The sequence below is a fragment of the Cololabis saira genome, chromosome 22 (genome assembly GCF_033807715.1).
Source record: "Cololabis saira isolate AMF1-May2022 chromosome 22, fColSai1.1, whole genome shotgun sequence".
NCBI lineage: Eukaryota > Metazoa > Chordata > Actinopteri > Beloniformes > Belonidae > Cololabis > Cololabis saira.
Genome location: NC_084608.1, coordinates 36,956,090 through 36,977,904, shown reverse-complemented (window position 1 = coordinate 36,977,904; position 21,815 = coordinate 36,956,090). Strand labels below are relative to the sequence as shown.

General features: G+C 39.1%; 1 protein-coding gene across 1 annotated transcript; it reads right to left on the bottom strand.

Moving 5' to 3' along the window:
• Nucleotides 1-434: 434 nt before the first annotated feature.
• f3a (coagulation factor IIIa) lies at nucleotides 435-20,541 on the bottom strand. Its single transcript, XM_061713597.1, has 8 exons — nucleotides 20,395-20,541; nucleotides 20,078-20,308; nucleotides 19,857-19,980; nucleotides 16,192-16,303; nucleotides 13,333-13,526; nucleotides 8,948-9,129; nucleotides 4,111-4,279; nucleotides 435-1,643 (listed from the first exon to the last, which is right to left on the bottom strand). The coding sequence occupies exons 1-8, from the start codon at nucleotides 20,539-20,541 to the stop codon at nucleotides 1,501-1,503; spliced, it is 1,302 nt and encodes a 433-aa protein (XP_061569581.1). The 3' UTR covers nucleotides 435-1,500.
• Nucleotides 20,542-21,815: the final 1,274 nt, after the last annotated feature.

Here is a 21,815-nt window from a genome sequence, read left to right as displayed (position 1 = left end):
TAAAAATTCAGGTTATTTTTTTCACTGTTTCTCGCACTCTACCAACCGACACCCGCACTCTAGATTTGACAAAAAAGTGATTTCCAGTCCTCGCTTGAGTGCTCATATTTTGAAAACTGTACATCTTAGGAATTGGGAATCTTAGGAACGGGTTGGTGTTTTGGAGAGAAGAGAAGTTTTCCTCCGTTTTGAAGTTTGAATGACATTTCTACGTGCAGGTATGAGAAAGTTAGGTGACTCAGAAAAAAGGTGAATTTTTGCCTTTTTTTTTACCTCTTCCCATTCACTGTGAATGGGGTTTTTTGGGAATAACTTTGGGAAAAATGGGAATTTCAACACCAAAAGTCATAGCACACTATTCCCGATTGAGACACACGTTTTGATATAATCCAGATCTGGATCCAGGTCCAGGTCTGAGTGAATAATAACGAGTCTTATTGATCAGCAGTTTTATTTTCACTTGAATAAAAACATTCTGGAAACATTAAATGGATTAAGTTCGGGGCAGAAATGAAAACATTCACCACAGAAATTAAAATAGCTGCAACAGCGTCAACAATGACGCTCCATAAATGTAATAAATTAAGCAATAAAAGTAAAAGAATAATAAAATACAATGTGCAACGTAATGATTTATAGTGTAGCTTCCAGCCGCCTGCAGCTACAGTTCCACCGCCGACCACCAGGGGGAGCTGTTTGTCTGCATATTATTAATATATATTAATGGTTAATACCAAGATATATATATATATATATATATATATATATATATATGTATGTATATATATATATATATATATATATATATATATATATATATGTATGTATATATATATATATATATATGTACATTAATTCATATAGATAGAGTTTTCTGCTAGGTGCCGCCCCCTTGTGGTGGGAGGAGGAACTGACGCAGAGCGACTCCAACAATAATCCAACAATAATAAAACCATAAAAGTCACGATCACAGCAGGTTCAAGTTAATCTAAATAAATAAAGTATAAAGAAATATAAAGTCAGAAGTACCTTTTCCCAAAACAGAAGAAGAAGAAGCAGCTTAAAGTTTCTTAAAGTTTCTTAAAGTTTCTATGAGTGAGTTTGTCCGGAAGTTTCGGGGCAGTTTCACAGAAACTAAGAAGATTCCAGTGTCTGACTGAGGAATGGTGACGTCACGGAGGGGGCGGGGCCTCTGAGGGGGGCGGGGCCTGAGGAATGATGATGTCACGTCGATGGGGGCGGGGCCAGGGCGGTGGGCGTGGCCTCTGAGGGCGGTGGGCGGCTTCCTTCCCGGGGTTGGGGGCGGGGTTAGGGAGGTGGGCGGGGCCTAGACGGCCCTCAGAGGCACCGCCTCCTTCCCCGCCCTCTGGCTCCGCCTCCTTTTGGGGGCGGGGTTAAGGTGTTTGGGGGCGGGGCTACACCGCCCTCAGAGGCACTGCCTCCTTCCCCGCCCTCTGGCTCCGCCTCCTTTTGGGGGCGGGGTTAGGGAGGTGGGCGGGGCTACACCGCCCTCAGAGGCACCGCCTCCTTCCCCGCCCTCTGGCTCCGCCTCCTCCTGCAGCAGAACACGCCCACCCCGATGGCTCCGCCCACCAGCAGCAGCAGCAGCAAAACTCCGCCCACGATGGAGCCCAGGGAGTAAACTGGAACACAAGAATAATTAACATTAATAAGATAAGAAATCCTTTAATAGTTATTAATATATATGCAAATAAAATAAAACTGAAACAGGGAGTAAACTGGAACACAATTAAGAATTAAACATTAATATTATTAACATTAATGTACATGCAGACTAAATAAAATAAAACTGAAACAGAGAGTAAACTGGAACACAAGAAAGAATTAACCATTAATATAATTAACATTAATATACATGCAGACTAAATACAATAAAACTGAAACAGAGAGTAAACTGGAACACAAGAAAGAATTAACCATTAATATAATTAACATTAATGTACATGCAAATAAAATAAAACTGAAACAGGGAGTAAACTGGAACACAATAAAGAATTAACATTAATATAATTAACCATTAATATACATGCAGACAAAATAGAGTAAAAAAAATAATAAAAATAAGTAAATAAATAAATAAAAAGGATGTACTGGCTGTTGCTAGCCTGCTAGCCAGAAGATTAATTATAATTAATTGTAAATCAGCAAAACCGCTGGATTAGAGATTCCCTTTATTATCTTAAATTGGAGAAAATCAGTTTTTTTTTTATTTAAAATTTAATTAATAATTCCCATTAAAATTCTTTATTTATTTTTTGTAATTGTCTATTTCTGTCCTAGTTTTATTTTATATTTTTTTATTTATCTATCTAATTATTTTTATTGTGGTTGTTTTCTAGTTTTATATAGATTGTTCCGGTTTGCTGCAATACTTATCTTTTTCTGTTGTTTTTCCTAAAAGAAAACTAAATGTTTTAATATAATTTTTCTGCAAAACCCAATAAAAAAAGTAAAAAAGAAAGAAGTATCGGACATACCTAGTTATTAATGTTTTTAATATCTATTAAATATTAAATCGTTTTATAATTGTATTTAACAATCCAGACAGTTGATGTGTGTTTAAGGGCGAAAGATTCCTACACTGGTGTTACGGTCTAAAGGGTCCCTCCCTGAACAACCACACTTGGTTCCTACGCTGGTGAAACCGGACAGGAAGTCGGCCATTTTGAATTAATCATGTAATTTTGGCGCAATGTATGCCATTCCTTCTGCAGTTAATTCAGCCCGAACCGTAACGTGCACCCAGGTGTGTTATACATCAAAATGTGCGTCTCCATCCTCCGACACCACGCATTACTTTTCTCTTTCAAAAGTGTTACCGTGGCGACGCTAGACGCCAAGAAGTTTGCTCACCCTTCATCTGATTGGTCCATATTTGATAGTTCCTACTTTCTGTTATAACTTTTGAATAGTTTGATATAAAGAGTCATGGTGGAGTCATCGGACTCAGGTTTAGAGTCATTGAGCTTTATTGGCCTTAATTAACCCCGCCCCTTCTTCTCATAATGAGTTAGCATCATGAGTTAGCATTAGGATTTAGCATCATGAGTTAGCATTATGAGTTAGCATCATGAGTTAGGATTATGAGTTAGCATCCTGAGTTAGCATCATGAGTTAGCATTAGGAGTTAGCATCATGAGTTAGCATCATGAGTTAGCATTAGGAGTTAGCATCATGAGTTAGCATCATGAGTTAGCATTAGGATTTAGCATCATGAGTTAGCATCATGAGTTAGCATTAGGAGTTAGCATCATGAGTTAGCATCATGAGTTAGCATTAGGATTTAGCATCATGAGTTAGCATCATGAGTTAGCATTATGAGTTAGCATTATGAGTTAGCATTATGAGTTAGCATCAGGAGTTAGCATCATGAGTTAGCATCATGAGTTAGCATCATGAGTTAGCATCATGAGTTAGCATTAGGAGTTAACATCATGAGTTAGCATTAGGAGTTAACATCATGAGTTAGCATCATGAGTTAGCATTAGGAGTTAGCATCATGAGTTAGCATTAGGAGTTAGCATCATGAGTTAGCATTAGGAGTTAGCATTAGGAGTTAGCATCATGAGTTAGCATTAGGAGTTAGCATTATGAGTTAGCATCAGGAGTTAGCATCAGGAGTTAGCATTAGGAGTTAGAATCATGAGTTAGCATCTTGAGTTAGCATTAGGAGTTAGGATTAGGAGTTAGCATCAGGAGTTAGCATCGGGAGTTAGCATTAGGAGTTAGCATCATGAGTTAACATCATGAGTTAGCATTACGAGTTAGCATTATAAGTTAGCATCATGAGTTAGCATCAGGAGTTAGCATCATGAGTTAGCATCAGGAGTTAGCATCATGAGTTAGCATCATGAATTAGCATCATGAGTTAGCATCATGAGTTAGCATCATGAGTTAGCATTAGGAGTTAGTATCAGGAGATGATTGGTCCATATTTGATAGTTCCTACTTTCTGCTATAACTTTTGAATGGTTAAACCAGGACCCGGACCAGGACCAGGTTTAGGTCTAGGTTCAGGTCTAGGTTCAGGTCTAGGTCTGGGTCTGGGTTTAGTTCTGGGTCCAGGACCAGGACCAGGACTAGATTCACCTTTAAAGAGGGACTGGTGGTCGTCGTGGGAACACTTGGTGCTGCTCATCTCACTCAGCTGTTTCTCTCCGGTCCGGTCGGGGATGAAAGCCTGGACGGAGAAGCAGTAGCTCTCACCCGGGTCCAGGTTCTGGAGCTGGATCAGGCTGCTGGGGGAGGTCTGGACCTTCTGGGGGGACAGAGACCAGAGGGGGGTCAGGGGTCAGAACTGGTCTGGGAGGTCTGGACCTTCTGGGGGGAAACCCAACGGGGGTCAGAGGTCAGAACTGGTCTGGGAGGTCTGGACCTTCTGGGGGGACAGAGACCAGAGGGGGGTCAGAGGTCAGAACTGGTCTGGAGGACAGAGCAGCTCCAGGCCACTAGGGGGCGCTGGTCTGATCTGGTCTCACTAAAAATGAACGACTTCTTTTGAATTTTTTTTTTGTTTTGCTTTGTTTTTTTTTTTCCTTTTTATTCCTTTTTTAATTTATAATGTGTAGCTTTAATACTTAATTACTTAAAATAGTTTTCAGTTATTTATTTATCATTATCTTCGTTGAATTGTGTAATGTTTTGTCCTTAAATCCAGAAAAACATCCCATCAGGTCGACTGTACATGTATCATTATCTCTATTAATATATATTGATTTATAGTGATTTTTATGTATATAATTGAAGGTAAATATATGAACCAGTATCTATAATATCTACTCTTATATAGTTAATAAAGTATCTTGTTATATCATTGCTGTTTATTATTCTCTATTATATTGTATATAGTAAAGTAATGATAATATATACATTATAATTACTTCTATTATTACAAACATTCATAGTAACAACTAAATGCTGGAGTTTGTTTTCTTTCGTTTGCCTTGATTGTTTTTTTTTCTATATTTATATATACATATAATTGAGTATTATATCAATGTATTGAATAGTTATTAAAGTAGGTATGTGTGTTTTATAAGTAAGTTTATTCAAACTTGTCTTGTTATTTGTAACGTAGACTGTATATAATGTGAAAAGCAAAACAAAATTTAATGAAAAAAAGATTTGGCTAAAACTGTCTTGACCAAGAAGTAACTCCGTCTCTGACCACCGGGGGGCAGTAGAGGACCAGGACCAGGACCGGGACCAGGACCAGAACCAGGACCCCCAGGGGGCAGTAGAGGACCAGGAACTACCGGGTCTGGGTTCTGGTGAGGAGAGGAAGACCAGAGAACTACAGGACACCCTGGTCCAGGTCCTGGTCCAGGTCCTGGTCCTGGTCCAGGTCCTGGTCCTGGTCCAGGGTCTGGTCCAGGGTCTGGACCAGACCCTGGACCAGAACACGACCCTTAAATTAAAAGCATTCACTATGAATGAGTTAAATTCCGTTCTAAGAGAATATTTAACAGCAGTTGTGGACTGGGAAACAAGAACAAACTTGTTTTGAAGGTTTTTAAAACAAACTGTTGGTAATTGGCTATAATAAAAACATCAGTAAAATAATCCTAATAATCAGAGAGGTTTGTATCAAGTTCCAGAGACCAAACTGCTGGCATCATAGATGACAAACTCTCATGGAAAACACATCAAATGTTTAGTAAAATGGGAAGATGCATCTCTGTCGTTAGAACATGCAGGACATATTCATCACTAAAACCAGTTCAATTAGAAACCAGCTTTAATGTTGTGGACTGTAACACTAACACTAACCCTAACCCTAACAAGCTTTAATGTTGTGGACTGTAACACTAACCTAACCCTAACCCTAACAAGCTTTAATGTTGTGGACTGTAACACTAACCTAACCCTAACCCTAACAAGCTTTAATGTTGTGGACTGTAACACTAACCTAACCCTAACCCTAACAAGCTTTAATGTTGTGGACTCTAACACTAACCTAACCCTAACCCTAACAAGCTTTAATGTTGTGGACTGTAACACTAACCTAACCCTAACCCTAACAAGCTTTAATGTTGTGGACTGTAACACTAACCTAACCCTAACCCTAACAAGCTTTAATGTTGTGGACTGTAACACTAACACTAACCCTAACCCTAACAAGCTTTAATGTTGTGGACTGTAACACTAACCTAACCCTAACCCTAACAAGCTTTAATGTTGTGGACTGTAACACTAACCTAACCCTAACCCTAACAAGCTTTAATGTTGTGGACTGTAACACTAACCTAACCCTAACCCTAACAAGCTTTAATGTTGTGGACTGTAACACTAACCTAACCCTAACCCTAACAAGCTTTAATGTTGTGGACTGTAACACTAACCTAACCCTAACCCTAACAAGCTTTAATGTTGTGGACTGTAACACTAACCTAACCCTAACCCTAACAAGCTTTAATGTTGTGGACTGTAACACTAACCTAACCCTAACCCTAACAAGCTTTAATGTTGTGGACTGTAACACTAACCTAACCCTAACCCTAACAAGCTTTAATGTTGTGGACTGTAACACTAACCTAACCCTAACCCTAACAAGCTTTAATGTTGTGGACTGTAACACTAACACTAACCCTAACCCTAACAAGCTTTAATGTTGTGGACTGTAACACTAACACTAACCCTAACCCTAACAAGCTTTAATGTTGTGGACTGTAACACTAACCTAACCCTAACCCTAACAAGCTTTAATGTTGTGGACTGTAACACTAACCTAACCCTAACCCTAACAAGCTTTAATGTTGTGGACTGTAACACTAACCTAACCCTAACCCTAACAAGCTTTAATGTTGTGGACTGTAACACTAACACTAACCCTAACCCTAACAAGCTTTAATGTTGTGGACTGTAACACTAACCTAACCCTAACCCTAACAAGCTTTAATGTTGTGGACTGTAACACTAACCTAACCCTAACCCTAACAAGCTTTAATGTTGTGGACTGTAACACTAACCTAACCCTAACCCTAACTAGCTTTAATGTTGTGGGCTGTAACACTAACCTAACCCTAACGCCACAGCAGACGTGATCAATAAACTCCAAAGAGTTAAAATAGAGCAGCTCGTTGGTCCTGGGTCGGGATTTCAGAACAAATGTAGTTCAAATGCATATTAAATCTCAGCTGGTTAATGGTAAGAGAAAGATTACTTTATTCTTTATTCATATTGGTAAGAAATGTATCCAAAAACCCACAAGTTCTATACAAAAAAATAAAGATAATAAAGACAAACTCTGGTAAAAGAACAGTGAAGTTCAGAGCTGCGTCTGCATGGAAACCTCTTCCGTAACTCTTTAAACTATTAACATAATAACATAAAAATAACATATTAACATAAAATAATTCAAATTGTCAGTATAGAAACATCTCTTGAATATATATATATATCTATATATATAAAACGTATTTAATTATGAAATAAATAGATAATGTAGATAGTATATGGGTATGTGTGTACATATATATATACATATATATATATATATATATATATATATATATGTATATATATATATATATATATATATATATATATATATATATATATATATATATATATATATATAAATATTCATTTATATATATATATATATAAATGAATATTCATTTATATATATATATATATATATATATATATATATATATATATATATATATATATATATATATATATATATATATATATATATATATATATAAATGAATATTTATTAAAAATGGTTATTGGTGCAAACTATGATAACTATACATGGTTTCAATTTGTTGATGTTATAAAATGTATGAATTTGTATTGTTTTTATTTATATCTAAATGTTAAATGGAATTGCTTTTTATTATTTGTTTCTTTATTTTCTGTTTTTTCCTTTTTTTTATATGCTACCTCTTTAGGTTTGGTTTTAATGTCGTGTAGTAAAGTTCTGTGTTTTATGTGTCAGATCCAGGAGGAAAAGCTGCAGTTTAGCTGGAGCTGATGGGGATCAGAATAAACTCTAAACTCTAAACTCTGACCCATTATTACATAAACAACCGCAGGTAAAAACTCCCCTTTAGGAGATAGTCAGGGGTCAAACCCTAAGATTGGTAACTGCTCACGCTTCTGGGTAAAGTTAAACCTTATGTTTTTGTTAGAAGGAACCCCTAGGAGGAATAATAGGGTGTTTCATCTTGGATTGTTTTGCTGGTGACCACTGGAGGCGCTGTAACATTCAAATACTCAATTCATGCATATGGTCACAATAATGGTCCAAATGTACAGTTTATGCAAAATCTGCAATGTTCAACATTTTATATTTAGGGAAATGGATAAAACATCAATTGAAAAACATTTTTTTTAATTGTATTGCTATATTTTGTCCAATATTGGTTAAAAAATATGACTTTTTTATAGGTGTTTCTAACACACACATAATAAGCATCTTTTTTCTCTTTTTTTTTTTTTTGCAGTGAAACACATTTTCTATGAAATCCTGTGTCAAAAACGTCTATAAAAAGTGATATTTAGTATCCAATATTGGCTAAAATATTACAAAATGATTCATAAAGGCTTTTTTACTATTGTTTTATCTATTTCCTTAGATATACAATGTTTTAATGTTGACAATTATGGATATAAATTGTACACGTTGACCAAAACTGACCATATGCCTGAATGGAGAACTTGAATATTCTAGCGCCTCTAGTGGTCACCAGCTAAATAATTCAAGATGACAACAGCCCTAAAATTCCGGAGGCTTTTTATAAAGTCGCCCCTTGACTAAGGGAAGAAACCTGGACCTGGATCATAAGGGGGGGAGAAACCTGGGGCGGGCCTGGGTAAAGGGGGCGGGGCCTGACTAATGTGGGCGGGGCCTTACGGGAGTGGGCGGGGCCTGAGTAAAGGGGGCGGGGCCTCACTAACGTGGGTGGGTTCTCACCGTGCCGGTGCTCCGGTTCTTCCGGTACGTGACCTTGTACTGCAGCTTTTCTCCGAACACGTCCCGGACGTTGAGCTGCCGTCGGTCCGAGAACAGAGCGGTTAGCGGGTCGCTAACGACCAGCGTCGTTAACGACTTGTCCTCGCTCATCCGGAGCTCGAAGTCGGGACGGCCGATGTCGGCTGAGGAGACAGGGACAAATCAGGACAAATCAGTTAAAACTCTGCTGGAAAGATCAGGAAAGATCAGTCAAAACTCTGCAGGAAAGATCAGGAAATATCAGTCAAAACTCTGCTGGAAAAATCAGGAAAGATCAGTCAAAAATCTGATGGAAAGATCAGGAAAGATCAGGAAAGATCAGTCAAAACTCTGCAGGAAAGATCAGCAAAGATCAGTCAAAACTCGGCTGGAAAAATCAGGAAAGATCAGTCAAAACTCTGCTGGAAAGATCAGGAAAGATCAGTCAAAAATCTGCTGGAAAGATCAGCAAAGATCAGTCAAAACTCGGCTGGAAAAATCAGGAAAGATCAGTCAAAACTCTGATGGAAAAATCAGGAAAGATCAGTCAAAACTCTGGTAGAAGGATCAGGAAATATCAGTCAAAACTCTGCTGGAAAAATCAGGAAAGATCAGTCAAAAATCTGATGGAAAGATCAGGAAAGATCAGGAAAGATCAGTCAAAACTGCTGGAAAAATCAGGAAAGATCAGGAAAGATCAGTCAAAACTCTGCTGGAAAGATCAGGAAAGATCAGTCAAAACTCTGCAGGAAAGATCAGGAAAGATCAGTTAAAACTCTGCAGGAAAGATCAGGAAAGATCAGTCAAAACTCTGATGGAAAGATCAGGAAAGATCAGGAAAGATCAGGAACCTGAAAAAAGCCTTTGATAGCATAAATCATACCATACTTCTAAAAAACTGAGCAAATACGGTATCAGAGCGGTGGCACATCAATGGGTCTCAAGCTACTTAGAGAATAGAAAGCAGTATGTGCAGATAAATAATGTCAAATCTGAATCACAATTTATTAAGTGTGGCGTTCCTCAGGGGTCGGTACTCGGATCAAAACTGTTTATTTTGTATATTAATGATTTTGTTTGTGTTTCCAAACTGCTCAAATGTATTTTGTTTGCAGACGACACTACTTTATGTTATTCTGGGGAAGATTTAACACATGTGTTGAATGTGGTTAAAAAGGAATTTAAAAAAATAAAAACATGGTTTGAGGTAAATAAATTATCAGTGAATCTTGAAAAAACAAACTTCATGATATTTAGTAACAGAAAAAGAGAAACAGACACTTCAATTAATATAGATGGTATTGAAATTAATAGAGTAAAGGAAACAGAGTTTTTGGGTGTCATGCTGGATGAGAATCTGAATTGGAAATCACATATCAATTATACAAAGATAAAAATATCAAAAACAATTGCTCTGTTACACAAAGTAAAGGATTCATTGGACAACAAAGCATTGTACATTTATATAACACTCTGATTGTTCCATATCTGACCTACTGTGTTGAAGTTTGGGGAAATAAAAGCCTGTAAAACATTTATATTCAGTCAATTTTCATTTAGCAAAAAAGAGCCATAAGAATAATTAGTAGAAAACCATATAGATCCAACAAATCCATTATTCCTTCAGTTACAATTGTTTCATGAATTAGTAAACTATAGTATTCTGCTGGAAAAAATCAGGAAAGATCAGGAAAGATCAGGAAAGATCAGGAAAGATCAGTCAAAACTCTGATGGAAAGATCAGGAAATATCAGGAAAGATCAGTCAAAACTCTGCTGGAAAGATCAGGAAAGATCAGTCAAAACTCTGCTGGAAAGATCAGGAAAGATCAGTCAAAACTCTGCTGGAAAGATCAGGAAAGATCAGTCAAAACTCTGCTGGAAAGATCAGGAAAAATCAGTTAAAACTCTGCTGGAAAAATCAGGAAAGATCAGTTAAAACTCTGCTGGAAAGATCAGGAAAGATCAGTCAAAACTCTGCTGGAAAGATCAGGAAAGATCAGTCAAAACTCTGCTGGAAAGATCAGGAAAAATCAGTTAAAACTCTGCTGGAAAAATCAGGAAAGATCAGTTAAAACTCTGCTGGAAAGATCAGGAAAGATCAGTCAAAACTCTGCTGGAAAGATCAGGAAAGATCAGTCAAAACTCTGCTGGAAAGATCAGGAAAGATCAGTCAAAACTCTGCAGGAAAGATCAGTTAAAACTCACCAAACTTTATGTTTTTCAGCAGATTTAAACGTTCACTTTTATGCAGATGATACTCGGTTTTACCAACCGATGATAAAGTATTTGAACCGGTCTTCGTTTCGACCGTATAGAAACATAATTCCTGCCAGTCTAAGAATGAGATGTTTTGAGATTTTATTTCATTTAATTTGTTATTTACTGTTTAATTGCGTCTTGCCACTTTTAATGTTGATGTAAAACACTTTGAATGACCTTGTGTTGAATTGTGCTATAAATAAACTTGCCTTGCTTTATATAAACCCATGTTTGGGTAAAAACCGTCCATGACTCTTCTGTCTCCCCTGACGTCGGTAATTAACCAACTCTGTCCAAAAACCTCCTCGCTGAGGAAAGAAACCTGGAATTATCCTGGAATGTTGTGGTTGAAGAAGCAGCTACTGGTTCCAGGAACTTACTCTCTTTGTAGGAGCAGAACGTTAGGAACTTGTAGGGGTAGAACGTTAGGAACTTACTCTCTTTGTAGAACGTTAGGAACTTACTCTCTTTGTAGAACGTTAGGAACTTACTCTCTTTGTAGAACGTTAGGAACTTACTCTCTTTGTAGAACGTTAGGAACTTACTCTCTTTGTAGAACATTAGGAACTTACTCTCTTTGTAGAACATTAGGAACTTGTAGGGCAGAACTTTATGAACTTACTCTCTTTGTAAGGGCAGAACGGTAGGAACTTGTAGGGCAGAACATTAGGAACTTACTCTCTTTGCAGAACATTAGGAACTTACTCTCTTTGTAGGGCAGAACGTTAGGAACTCGTAGGAGCAGAACTTTAGGGACTTACTCTCTTTATAAGGGCAGAACGTTAGGAACTTACTCTTTTTTCGTACGTTTTTTGTTCGTTTTTTTTCGTACGTTTTTTCGTACGTTTTTTGTTAGTTTTTTTTCGTACGTTTTTTTCGTACATTTTTTTCGTTTTCTTTTTCGTACGTTTTTTTTCGCACGTTTTTTCCGTAAGTTTTTTCGTACGTATTTTTCGTACGTTTTTTTTCGTACGTTTCTTTCGTACGTTTTTTTCGTACGTTTCTTTCGTACGTTTTTTCGTACATTTTTTTTCTTGTGTTTTTTCGTAAGTTTTTTTCCGTACGTTTTTTTTCGTATGTTTTTTTCGTACGTTTTTTTTCGTACGTTTCTTTTGTACGTTTTTTCGTACATTTTTTTTCGTGTGTTTTTTCGTACGTTTTTTCGTACGTTTTTTTTCGTACGTTTTTCCGTACGTTTTTTTCGTATGTTTTTTTCGTTTTTTTTTCGTACGTTTTTTTTCGCACGTTTTTTTCGTAAGTTTCTTTCGTACGTTTTTTCGTACGTTTTTTCGTATGTTTTTTTTCGTATGTTTTTTCGTAAGTTTTTTCGTAAGTTTTTTTCGTACGTTTTTTTCGTACGTTTTTTTCGTACGTTTTTTTTCGTACGTTAGGAACTTGTAGGAGCAGAACTTTAGGAACTTACTCTCTTTATAGGGGCAGAACGTGGACGTGGTGGTGTGGGGAAACTCCACCAGGTCTCGTTAGAGAACATTAGGAACTTGTAGGGCAGAACTTTAGGAACTTACTCTCTTTATACGGGCAGAACGTTAGGAACTTACTCTCTTTGTAGAACGTTAGGAACTTGTAGAGGCAGAACGTTAGGAACTTACTCTCTTTGTAGAACGTTAGGAACTTGTAGGAGCAGAACTTTAGGAACTTACTCTCTTTATAAGGGCAGAACGTGGACGTGGTGGTGTGGGGAAACTCCACCAGGTTCTTTAGGAACTTACTCTCTTTATAAGGGCAGAACGTTAGGAACTTACTCTCTTTATAGGGGCAGAACGTGGACGTGGTGGTGTGGGGAAACTCCACCAGGTCTCGTTAGAGAACGTTAGGAACTTGTAGGGCAGAACGTTAGGAACTTACTCTCTTTATAGGGGCAGAACGTGGACGTGGTGGTGTGGGGAAACTCCACCAGGTTCTTTAGGAACTTACTCTCTTTATACGGGCAGAACGTGGACGTGGTGGTGTGGGGAAACTCCACCAGGTTCTTTAGGAACTTACTCTCTTTATACGGGCAGAACGTGGACGTGGTGGTGTGGGGAAACTCCACCAGGTTCTTTAGGGACTTACTCTCTTTATAAGGGCAGAACGTTAGGAACTTACTCTCTTTATACGGGCAGAACGTGGACGTGGTGGTGTGGGGAAACTCCACCAGGTCCGACGTGGCCCCCAGCGGCGGCTCCGACACGATGTCGGCCCGGTAGCAGCTCTGCACGTCGGTCATGGAGGCCGACAGGTCACATGACGTCTGGCTGGAGCGCGTGCAGTGGTGGTTCCTCTGTTTGTTCCCGCCGATCCTGCAGAGATCAGAAACACCGATGACCAACCAAGACTGGAGAAGATGAATCAGTCATTGAAATCCAAACAGTCTAGACCAGCGGTTTCAACCCAACATGTTTTAGATCCATATTGGACAGAAAACACAAAAAACTAATATGTCTGGAGCCGCAAAAAATGAAAAGTCTTGTATCAGAATTAGAATGAAGAAACTCATGCTGCATGTTTCTATATTAGTTAGAACTGGTGTAGCTGCTAATGTAGCTGCTAATGTATCTGCTAATGTAGCTGCTAATGTACCTGCTAATGTACCTGCTAATGTAGCTGCTAATGTATCTGCTAATATAGCTGCTAATGTAGCTGCTAATGTGGCTGCTAATGTAGCTGCTAATGTAGCTGCTAATGTAGCTGCTAATGTAGCTGCTAATGTGGCTGCTAATGTAGCTGCTAATGTAACTGCTAATGTAGCTGCTAATGTAGCTGCTAATGTCTTTCCACATGACTCTTTTTGTTACACGAATCTATGGAAGAGAATCAGGGCAGGAGAAAAAATAAAATAATATTTTAGAGGAGGAAGATTTTTTTTTCATTATGCACTTCGAGAAAAAAGTCTAAACGTTGAGAATGTCGAGATTATAAGGGAAAGGAAAAGGGAAGAAAAAAAGAAAAGAAAAGGAAAAAAAGAAGAAAAAAAAGAAAAAAAAGAAAAAAGAAGAAAAAAAGGAAAAAAAAAAGAGAAAAAAAGGAAAAAAAAGGTCAAACATTTTTGAAAAAGCTCCAGGAGCCACTAGGGCGGCGCTAAAGAGCCGCGGGTTGCTGATCCCTGATCTAGATGAACCTTTAACTCTGTCGTCCTGAGATCACTGGAATATTGATGGGAATATAAACCAGAGTGTCATCTGCATATACACTGACATTTATACTAATTAACACCAGATTGGGCTGAGGTTCATCATGTTAAATAAGCCGAGGTTTTCATACAGAGCTTTGTGGAACTCCTCAGTTAATAGATGCCACGTTTCCATGGTGACGGTTCCACAGTTTCCAGTGATATCGTCTGCAGGGAGTTTGCAGTGATTACACTTTGGCTGTTCAGTAGCTATTCAAAACTCTGTCACACAGCGGTTCTAAACCTCTGTTACATCTCTGTCACTAACTCTGCCACACGTATGTCACTTCCTGTAACACACCTGTCCCTACCACTGTTTCATCTTCGTTACTCCTCAGTCATGCCTGTCACTCTGCCATCTGTTACAACTATGTGACTACCGTATTGGCCCGAATATAAGACGACCCTGATTGTAAGACGACCCCCTCTTTTTCAAGACTCAAATTTGAAAAAAGACTTTTTTATTCAAATCTATTTATTTATTCAAATTTTCATTCAAATCATGATCTTGAAGTTTGCATCATAACTTCTTCCACCCACTTTTCTCCAGATTGTCGCTACGTTTCACCATTTTCTGTTATCTCTTCTGTTATTTCCTTGTCTTTTCTTTCTTACTGCTATTTTTTATTTTTCTTCTTCATGCAGGGGTTCCTTTGTCCTGGGGAATTAAATTCAGCATTGGCTTTAAAGATATCTGGCGCCATCTAGTGGTGTAAATGGGTATAACGTCTAGACCCCGAATGTAAGACGACCCACTTTTTCATTCTTATTTCAATGTAAAAAACACCGTCTTATATTCGGGACAATACGGTATTATTGTTACACCAGTTGCTAACTGTGTTACACCTCCATCACTGCCTCCGTCACACCATTATCACTGTCTGTTACACATGTGTTACACCTATTTCTACCACTTTTACACCTCTGTTGCTATCTCTGTTGTGAATAATAAGGTATAAGGATAAATACATAAATAAACATAAAAATAATCATTTAAACAACTAAACCTGAAGCCACCTCTGCCACTAGCGTTGCTGTTCCAACCTCAATTACACCCCGACTAGCATCCCCGCCACACCTTTTTTACGACCACTGCTACACCTTTGTTTCTACCGTCACATCCCTTCACCACCTTTCTTACTAGCACTATCACTGCTCTGTTACACCTCTGTCACTACTGCTGTTACACCTCTGTTACACCTCTGTTACTAACTCTGTTACACCTCTGTCACTATCACATACATGGCTATAACTACCGCTGTTACACCTGTGTTACCACTTCTGTAACACCTCTTTCACTACCACTGTTATACCTTGTCACACGCCTGTTACTGGCACTATCACTACTCTGTTACACCTTGGTCACTACCATGGTTGAGAAAACAGCCGCCGAACGACATGTTACTCTCTATTAAACCTCTGTCACACCCCTGTTACACCTCCGTTACTATCACATACATGGCTATAACTACCGCTGTTACACCTGTGTTACCACCACTGGTACTACTTCTGTAACACCTCTTTCACTACAGAGTTAAAAACTCTGTCACACCTGTAACATCTGTTACACCTCTGTTACTAGCACTATCACTACTCTGTTACACCTTGGTCACTACCATGGTTGTGGCCTTTGTCACTAGCTCCCAAGAGAAAACAGCAGCACAACAACGTGTTACTCTCTGTTACACCTCCGTCCTTACTGCTGTTCCACCTCTGTCCCAGGTGTATCCTCAGGTGTATCCTCAGGTAAACTGCACCTGTTATACCAGGCGTTGGGGGAACGGGCCGGTACTCACGCGTAGAACTCCACGGTGTAGGTGTAGTCCGGCGTGGGTTCGGGTCCCCAGGTCAGGACGGTTTTAAAGTTGGTCGACTTCCAGGTGACGTTTTCAGCCCGTGGATACGATCCTGACGACAGAGGAAACTCTGGATCAACATCTGAATCAATTTAACAGCTGGAACGAGGAGGACGAGGCCGTGACGATGAAGATGAAGATAAAGCTTATAATGAAAAACAAACGACGTACGTCCCACAGAACTCGACCTCAATCGTAACATCAGTCACAACATCGTCCGTTTCTTTTTATCTATCTGGATTTGAACCATTTTACTGACTTTATGATTAGCAAAGAATATATATTTAGTTTTATTTACATTTAATGACAATTTATTAACACTGAACCAATGTTTGAAAACGTCTAACTGTTTCCGCTGATCCACAGCTGTTCAGATTGTTACCAGAACAGGTTTGTGTCGTCGGCAAACAGGAAAACTTGAAAGATTTGGACACATTACAGATGTCGTAACATCAGTCGTAAACTCAGCCGTAACATCGGTCGTAACATTAGCGGTAACTAGTAATGCACCGAAATGAAAATTTGTGGCCGAAAGCGAAAATAATAATAAACACTTGGCCGAATACCGAACATGGTTCTTCAGCAGTTTTTCATTTATTTTGCCAATTTTTTCACCATTGCATAAATCAAATACATTTGATTTAGGCTTTTAAAAGAAAAGAATCTTTTACAAAATTACAAGGTAGAAAATATTTATTGAACATAAAAAACTGAACATGTTTTAATTCCCAGCATGATGTTGTTTTGGTTCCACCTGCTGGTGAATGTTGGTAAAATTCTTATGTGGTTACTTTTTGGTTGGCCAACGATTTATGTTTGTGGTGCAACAGTTACGGAGCGGCCAGTCTATTTCCTTATTTTACAACGTTATTAATTGTTCGGTTTTTTTCCCACTTATTCCACCGAACACTGAAAGTGTTTTTTTGCCATTTTCGGCCGAACAATTCCGTTACCGAACAATCGGTGCATCACTAGCGGTCACCTATGCTAGCAGTACATATCCTTCTCTGTACTTTGAGCAACAACTTCTTCTTTGTTGCGTTACAGTCGTGTAGAAAGACAGATCCTGTAACTTCAGTAAAAGTTACAGATGTTCAACATTTAACAGTTAACATCGGAGGTAAAAACAGGAAGCTGAGCTGCTAGCAGCGCGGCTACAGGAACTAGCCCACACTGCCCCCTGGTGGCTGGAGGAGCTACAGCAGCTACAGGAACTAGCCCACACCGCCCCCTGGTGGCTGGAGGAGCTACAACAGCTACAGGAACTAGCCCACACCGCCCCCTGGTGGCTGGAGGAGCTACAACAGCTACAGGTGAGCGTAACGGCCAGGGGCGAAAATCCCAGGGGGGACAAGTCCCCCCCATTAGTAAAGCTGTCCCCCCCTAGAATAATCTGAGACAGAATTAATAATTTTGGAACAATGCAGTAGTATTTAGTAGTGATGCACCAACATGAACATTTGTGGCCCAAACCGAAATCGAAAATAATAATAAACAGTAAAATCTCATTCCACTTAAAACAAGAGTCATCACTGGAAAAAAACAACAATTTTCACCTGTTTCAAGTACATTTTCACTTGAAATAAGTAGAAAAATCTGCCAGTGGAACAAGACTTATCCTCTCATTACAAGCAAAAAAATCTTGTTCCACTGGCAGATTTTTCTACATATTTCAAGTGAAAATTTACTTGAAACAGGTGAAAATTGTTGTTTTTTCCACTGATGAGTCTTGTTTTAAGTGTAATGAGATTTTTTTAACTAAAAATGAGACATTGTAACTAGAAATCAGACAGATATTCTTGTACAGATTGTGTGTTTTTGTATCAGTGTATTATGTCAGATGTGTGTATTATTGCACCTTCACCTAATACCATTGTTTTTATTGCTCTAAGAAAGCTCTTCTGCCTGTTTGAGATAGAGATGGAAATGTCAAAATGCTGTATTAAAGGAAGGATCAAACTTTTATTCCTTGTCCCCCCCTGGATTGATTCTCTAAAATCTTACTGTTTATTGTCCCCCCCAACTATGAAACGGGATTTTCGCCCCTGGTAACGGCTAACGGGGACATAAAGGTACAGAAGTAGAAACATTGACGACTCGTGCAGATTCCAACAACAACGGAGGATTAAGAGAGTCGTGTCTGTTCTAACTTATTTACTGTTTTCTTTCTTTTTAATGTATTTTTAAAGTATTTATTCGTTTTCTATTGTAACGAGTCTTGATGGGAACGTGTGAATGTGTTTGTTAGAAACCTGTCACGGAGGAATTTCTGTCACCGTTGGGACAATAAAGTCTAATCTAATCTAGACGGATATAAATAAAGCTCTTACATAAAAACGCTCATGTTTTGTAACATGTCTATATTATTTTCAGACACACATTTATCTCAGGGCATTAATAAGTTTATGTTTTTATGTAAAGCACTTTGTGCTGCTTCTATGCATGAAAGTTTGATTTGATTTGATCTTTTAGAAGCTCTAAAATGGAACGTCGGAAAGTTTCACGGAATAAAACAAACCACTTATTAATTTGAGGGATCGTCTAGACCAGGTCCTGGACCTGAACCTGGATTTAAACCTGGACCTGGACCAAGATCTTCCTTCTTCTTTTCATAATTTATTTTGTGTTAGTTCTGATATTCATTCTTTTGCCACAAAGCTCAAAGATGATTTTAATTTAGCGTTTAGTAGAACATTAAACATCAATCTTTCATCACTTGTGGAATTCACTCCATAAATCTCTTAAATCATCACCTTGCCAATATTCAAAAAACATTTAAAGAACTTTCTTATTGTTTCATCTTTGTAGTGTTTATTATGATTTACATTTTCTTTTGTGTTTTTAGTTTTTTACTCTCCTTGTGTAGATTTTGTTGTGTTTTTATTCATATAAGGAAATGATTCTATAGAAACTTCTTCTTTTCCTTCATGTTATTTCAATGTTTTTACATTTATTGTTCAATTTGTCTTATATTGATAAATAAAAAACTAAACTTAACTGAAACCTGAACCTGGACCTGAAACCGCACCTAGACCTGGACCTGGATTTAGACCTAGACCTGAACCAGGACCTGAACCAGGACCTGGATTTAGACCTGGATTTAACCTGGATTTAAACCTGGACCTGGACCTGGATTTAGACCTAAGACCTGATCAGAATCAGCAAGTTGAAACATTTTCCCGACAGGAATTTAACTCCGGTTTTTTCAATCTCTGTTCCAGATTAAAACCCAGATTTAAAAAGTAGCAGCAGTAAATAAATAAATGTACAGTAAATAAACTAATGTGTCACTCACTTATTAACACAAATACAATGACGTCACTCTGGTTCTGGTAATTCCTGTAATCACGGATTCATGATTTAATGACGAAGATTAAATAACTGAACTAACTAAGGTTTCTTGAGTGCAGATGGGACCAGGACCAGGACCTGATGGCGTCACTCTGGTTTCCCGGTTGCTGTAATCACGGATTCATGATTTAATGACGGACCAGAAACGGGTTTGGATTTGTATGCTTATAATTAACCGAAATAAAGATTAAATAACTAAACTAACTTAAGGTTTCTGGGGTGCACATGGAACCGGGACCGGGACCAGGACTTACCGGACGCGCAGCGCGCAAACAGCAGCACCAGAAGGATCCACTTGGACCCGCTCATCTCCTGCGTAAAACTCATGATCCGGATCCTGGGGGTCCGGGGTTTGACTGAAAATCCCGATCCGTGAGTCTGAATAAAGGTCCGGATCCGTGGGTCTGAATGAGTAATGATCCGGATCTATGGGTCTGATCTGTGCGTCTGGACCAGGTCCGGGTCTCAGTTTTACTGGGGAGGTGGTTTTCCTCGCCCAGATCTCGGATCCGTGGGTCTGGCTGCAGGTCTGGACCAGGTCCGGAGGTCTGAAGGTCCGGGTCTGGTGGGTCTGGGATCCGTGGGTCTGGACCAGGTCTGCACCAGGTCCGGGTCTCTGTGCTGTGGTTTTTACTGGGGAGGCTGATTTTCTCCCGTCCAGATCTCGGATCTTGTGGGTCTGGACCAGGTCCGGGTCTCTGTGGGTCTAATCCGTGGGTCCGGGGGTCTGGTGGGTCTGTCCGGGTCTCTGCAGGTCTAGTTGAAGGTCCGGGTCTCAGCTGTGGTTTTTACTGGGGGGGCAGGTTTTTTCTCGCCCATAGAGCGGATCGAACCAAATAAGGAGCGTCCGTCCGTGACGTCACCAGACGGGGCGGGGCCTCGGCGGCGCGTGCCGATCCCGGTGAAGTCATGGAGGGGATTAATGTCTGTGACACCCATGGGTGCTGGAGTAGTAGACCCACATGGACCCCCACATGGACCCCCCAGGATCTGGTCTACAGCAGGAACCTGATCCCGGTGAAGTCATGGAGGATTAATGTCTGTGACACCCATGGGTGCCCCGGTAGACCCCCCAGGTCCTGGTCTAGACCTGGACTCTGATCCAGGTCCTGGTCTACAGCAGGAACCCGGGTCCTGGTCTAGACCAGGTTTCAGGTCCAGGATCATCCTGGCTCAGATCTTTCCAGAATTTACACAATCCAGTAAAAGTTAGTGGTTCAGTAAAAGTTTACGGGCAGAAACATTAACGTGATGAATCTAATCCTCTAATAACTTCAGCTGAAACTGAAAGTGAAAAGTTTTAAATCATCAGTAATTTACACCGGAGGAAAAAACAGGAAGAAAGTTTTTCTCACTTCGTTTAATTCCAATAATTCCAGAAATAGAAAAGTGATGAGGCAACAACATTAATCATCCCCCACTGCTCAGCACGGAGGGGGGAGTATGATGATGTGGGGGAGGAGTATGATGGGTGTGTTTCCATCAGATTAATCAGAGGTGAAGTTAATCAATCCTGGACTGCAGAGTGACTGGTGTTCAGCACGGAGGAGGGAGTATGATGATGTGGGGGAGGAGTATGATGGGTGTGTTTCCATCAGATTAATCAGAGGTGGAGTTAATCAGTCCTGGACTGCAGAGTGACTGGTGTTCAGCACGGAGGAGGAAGCATCATGGGGGGTAATTACAACAGAGGAAGTATCATGAGTCTGTGGTGAAGGCAGGAGTATTCTAGTATCATCATGATTGGAGGGGTGTGTTTACAGCAGAGGAAGTATCATCATGGGGGGTATTTACATCATGAGTTTGTGGTGAAATTCTAGTACATGATGACGACACGAATCACCGACACAAAACTTCCAGATTTGGAAAACATTACAAAAGTGGAGCAACGTCAATGATGCTACTACTATTATTATTATTATTATTATTATTATTATTATTATTATTATTATTATTATTATTATTACCACTTCTACTACTGTTACTGATGCTAATGATGCTACTACTACTATTATTATTATTATTATTATTATTATTATTATTATTATTATTATTATTATTATTATTATTATTACCACTTCTACTACTGCTCCTCTACTGGTACAACTACTAATTATACTGGTACTATTGCTGGTTCTACAACTACTACTACTGCTAATGATGCTAATGATGCTGCTACTGCTAATGATACTAATGATGCTAATGATGCTGCT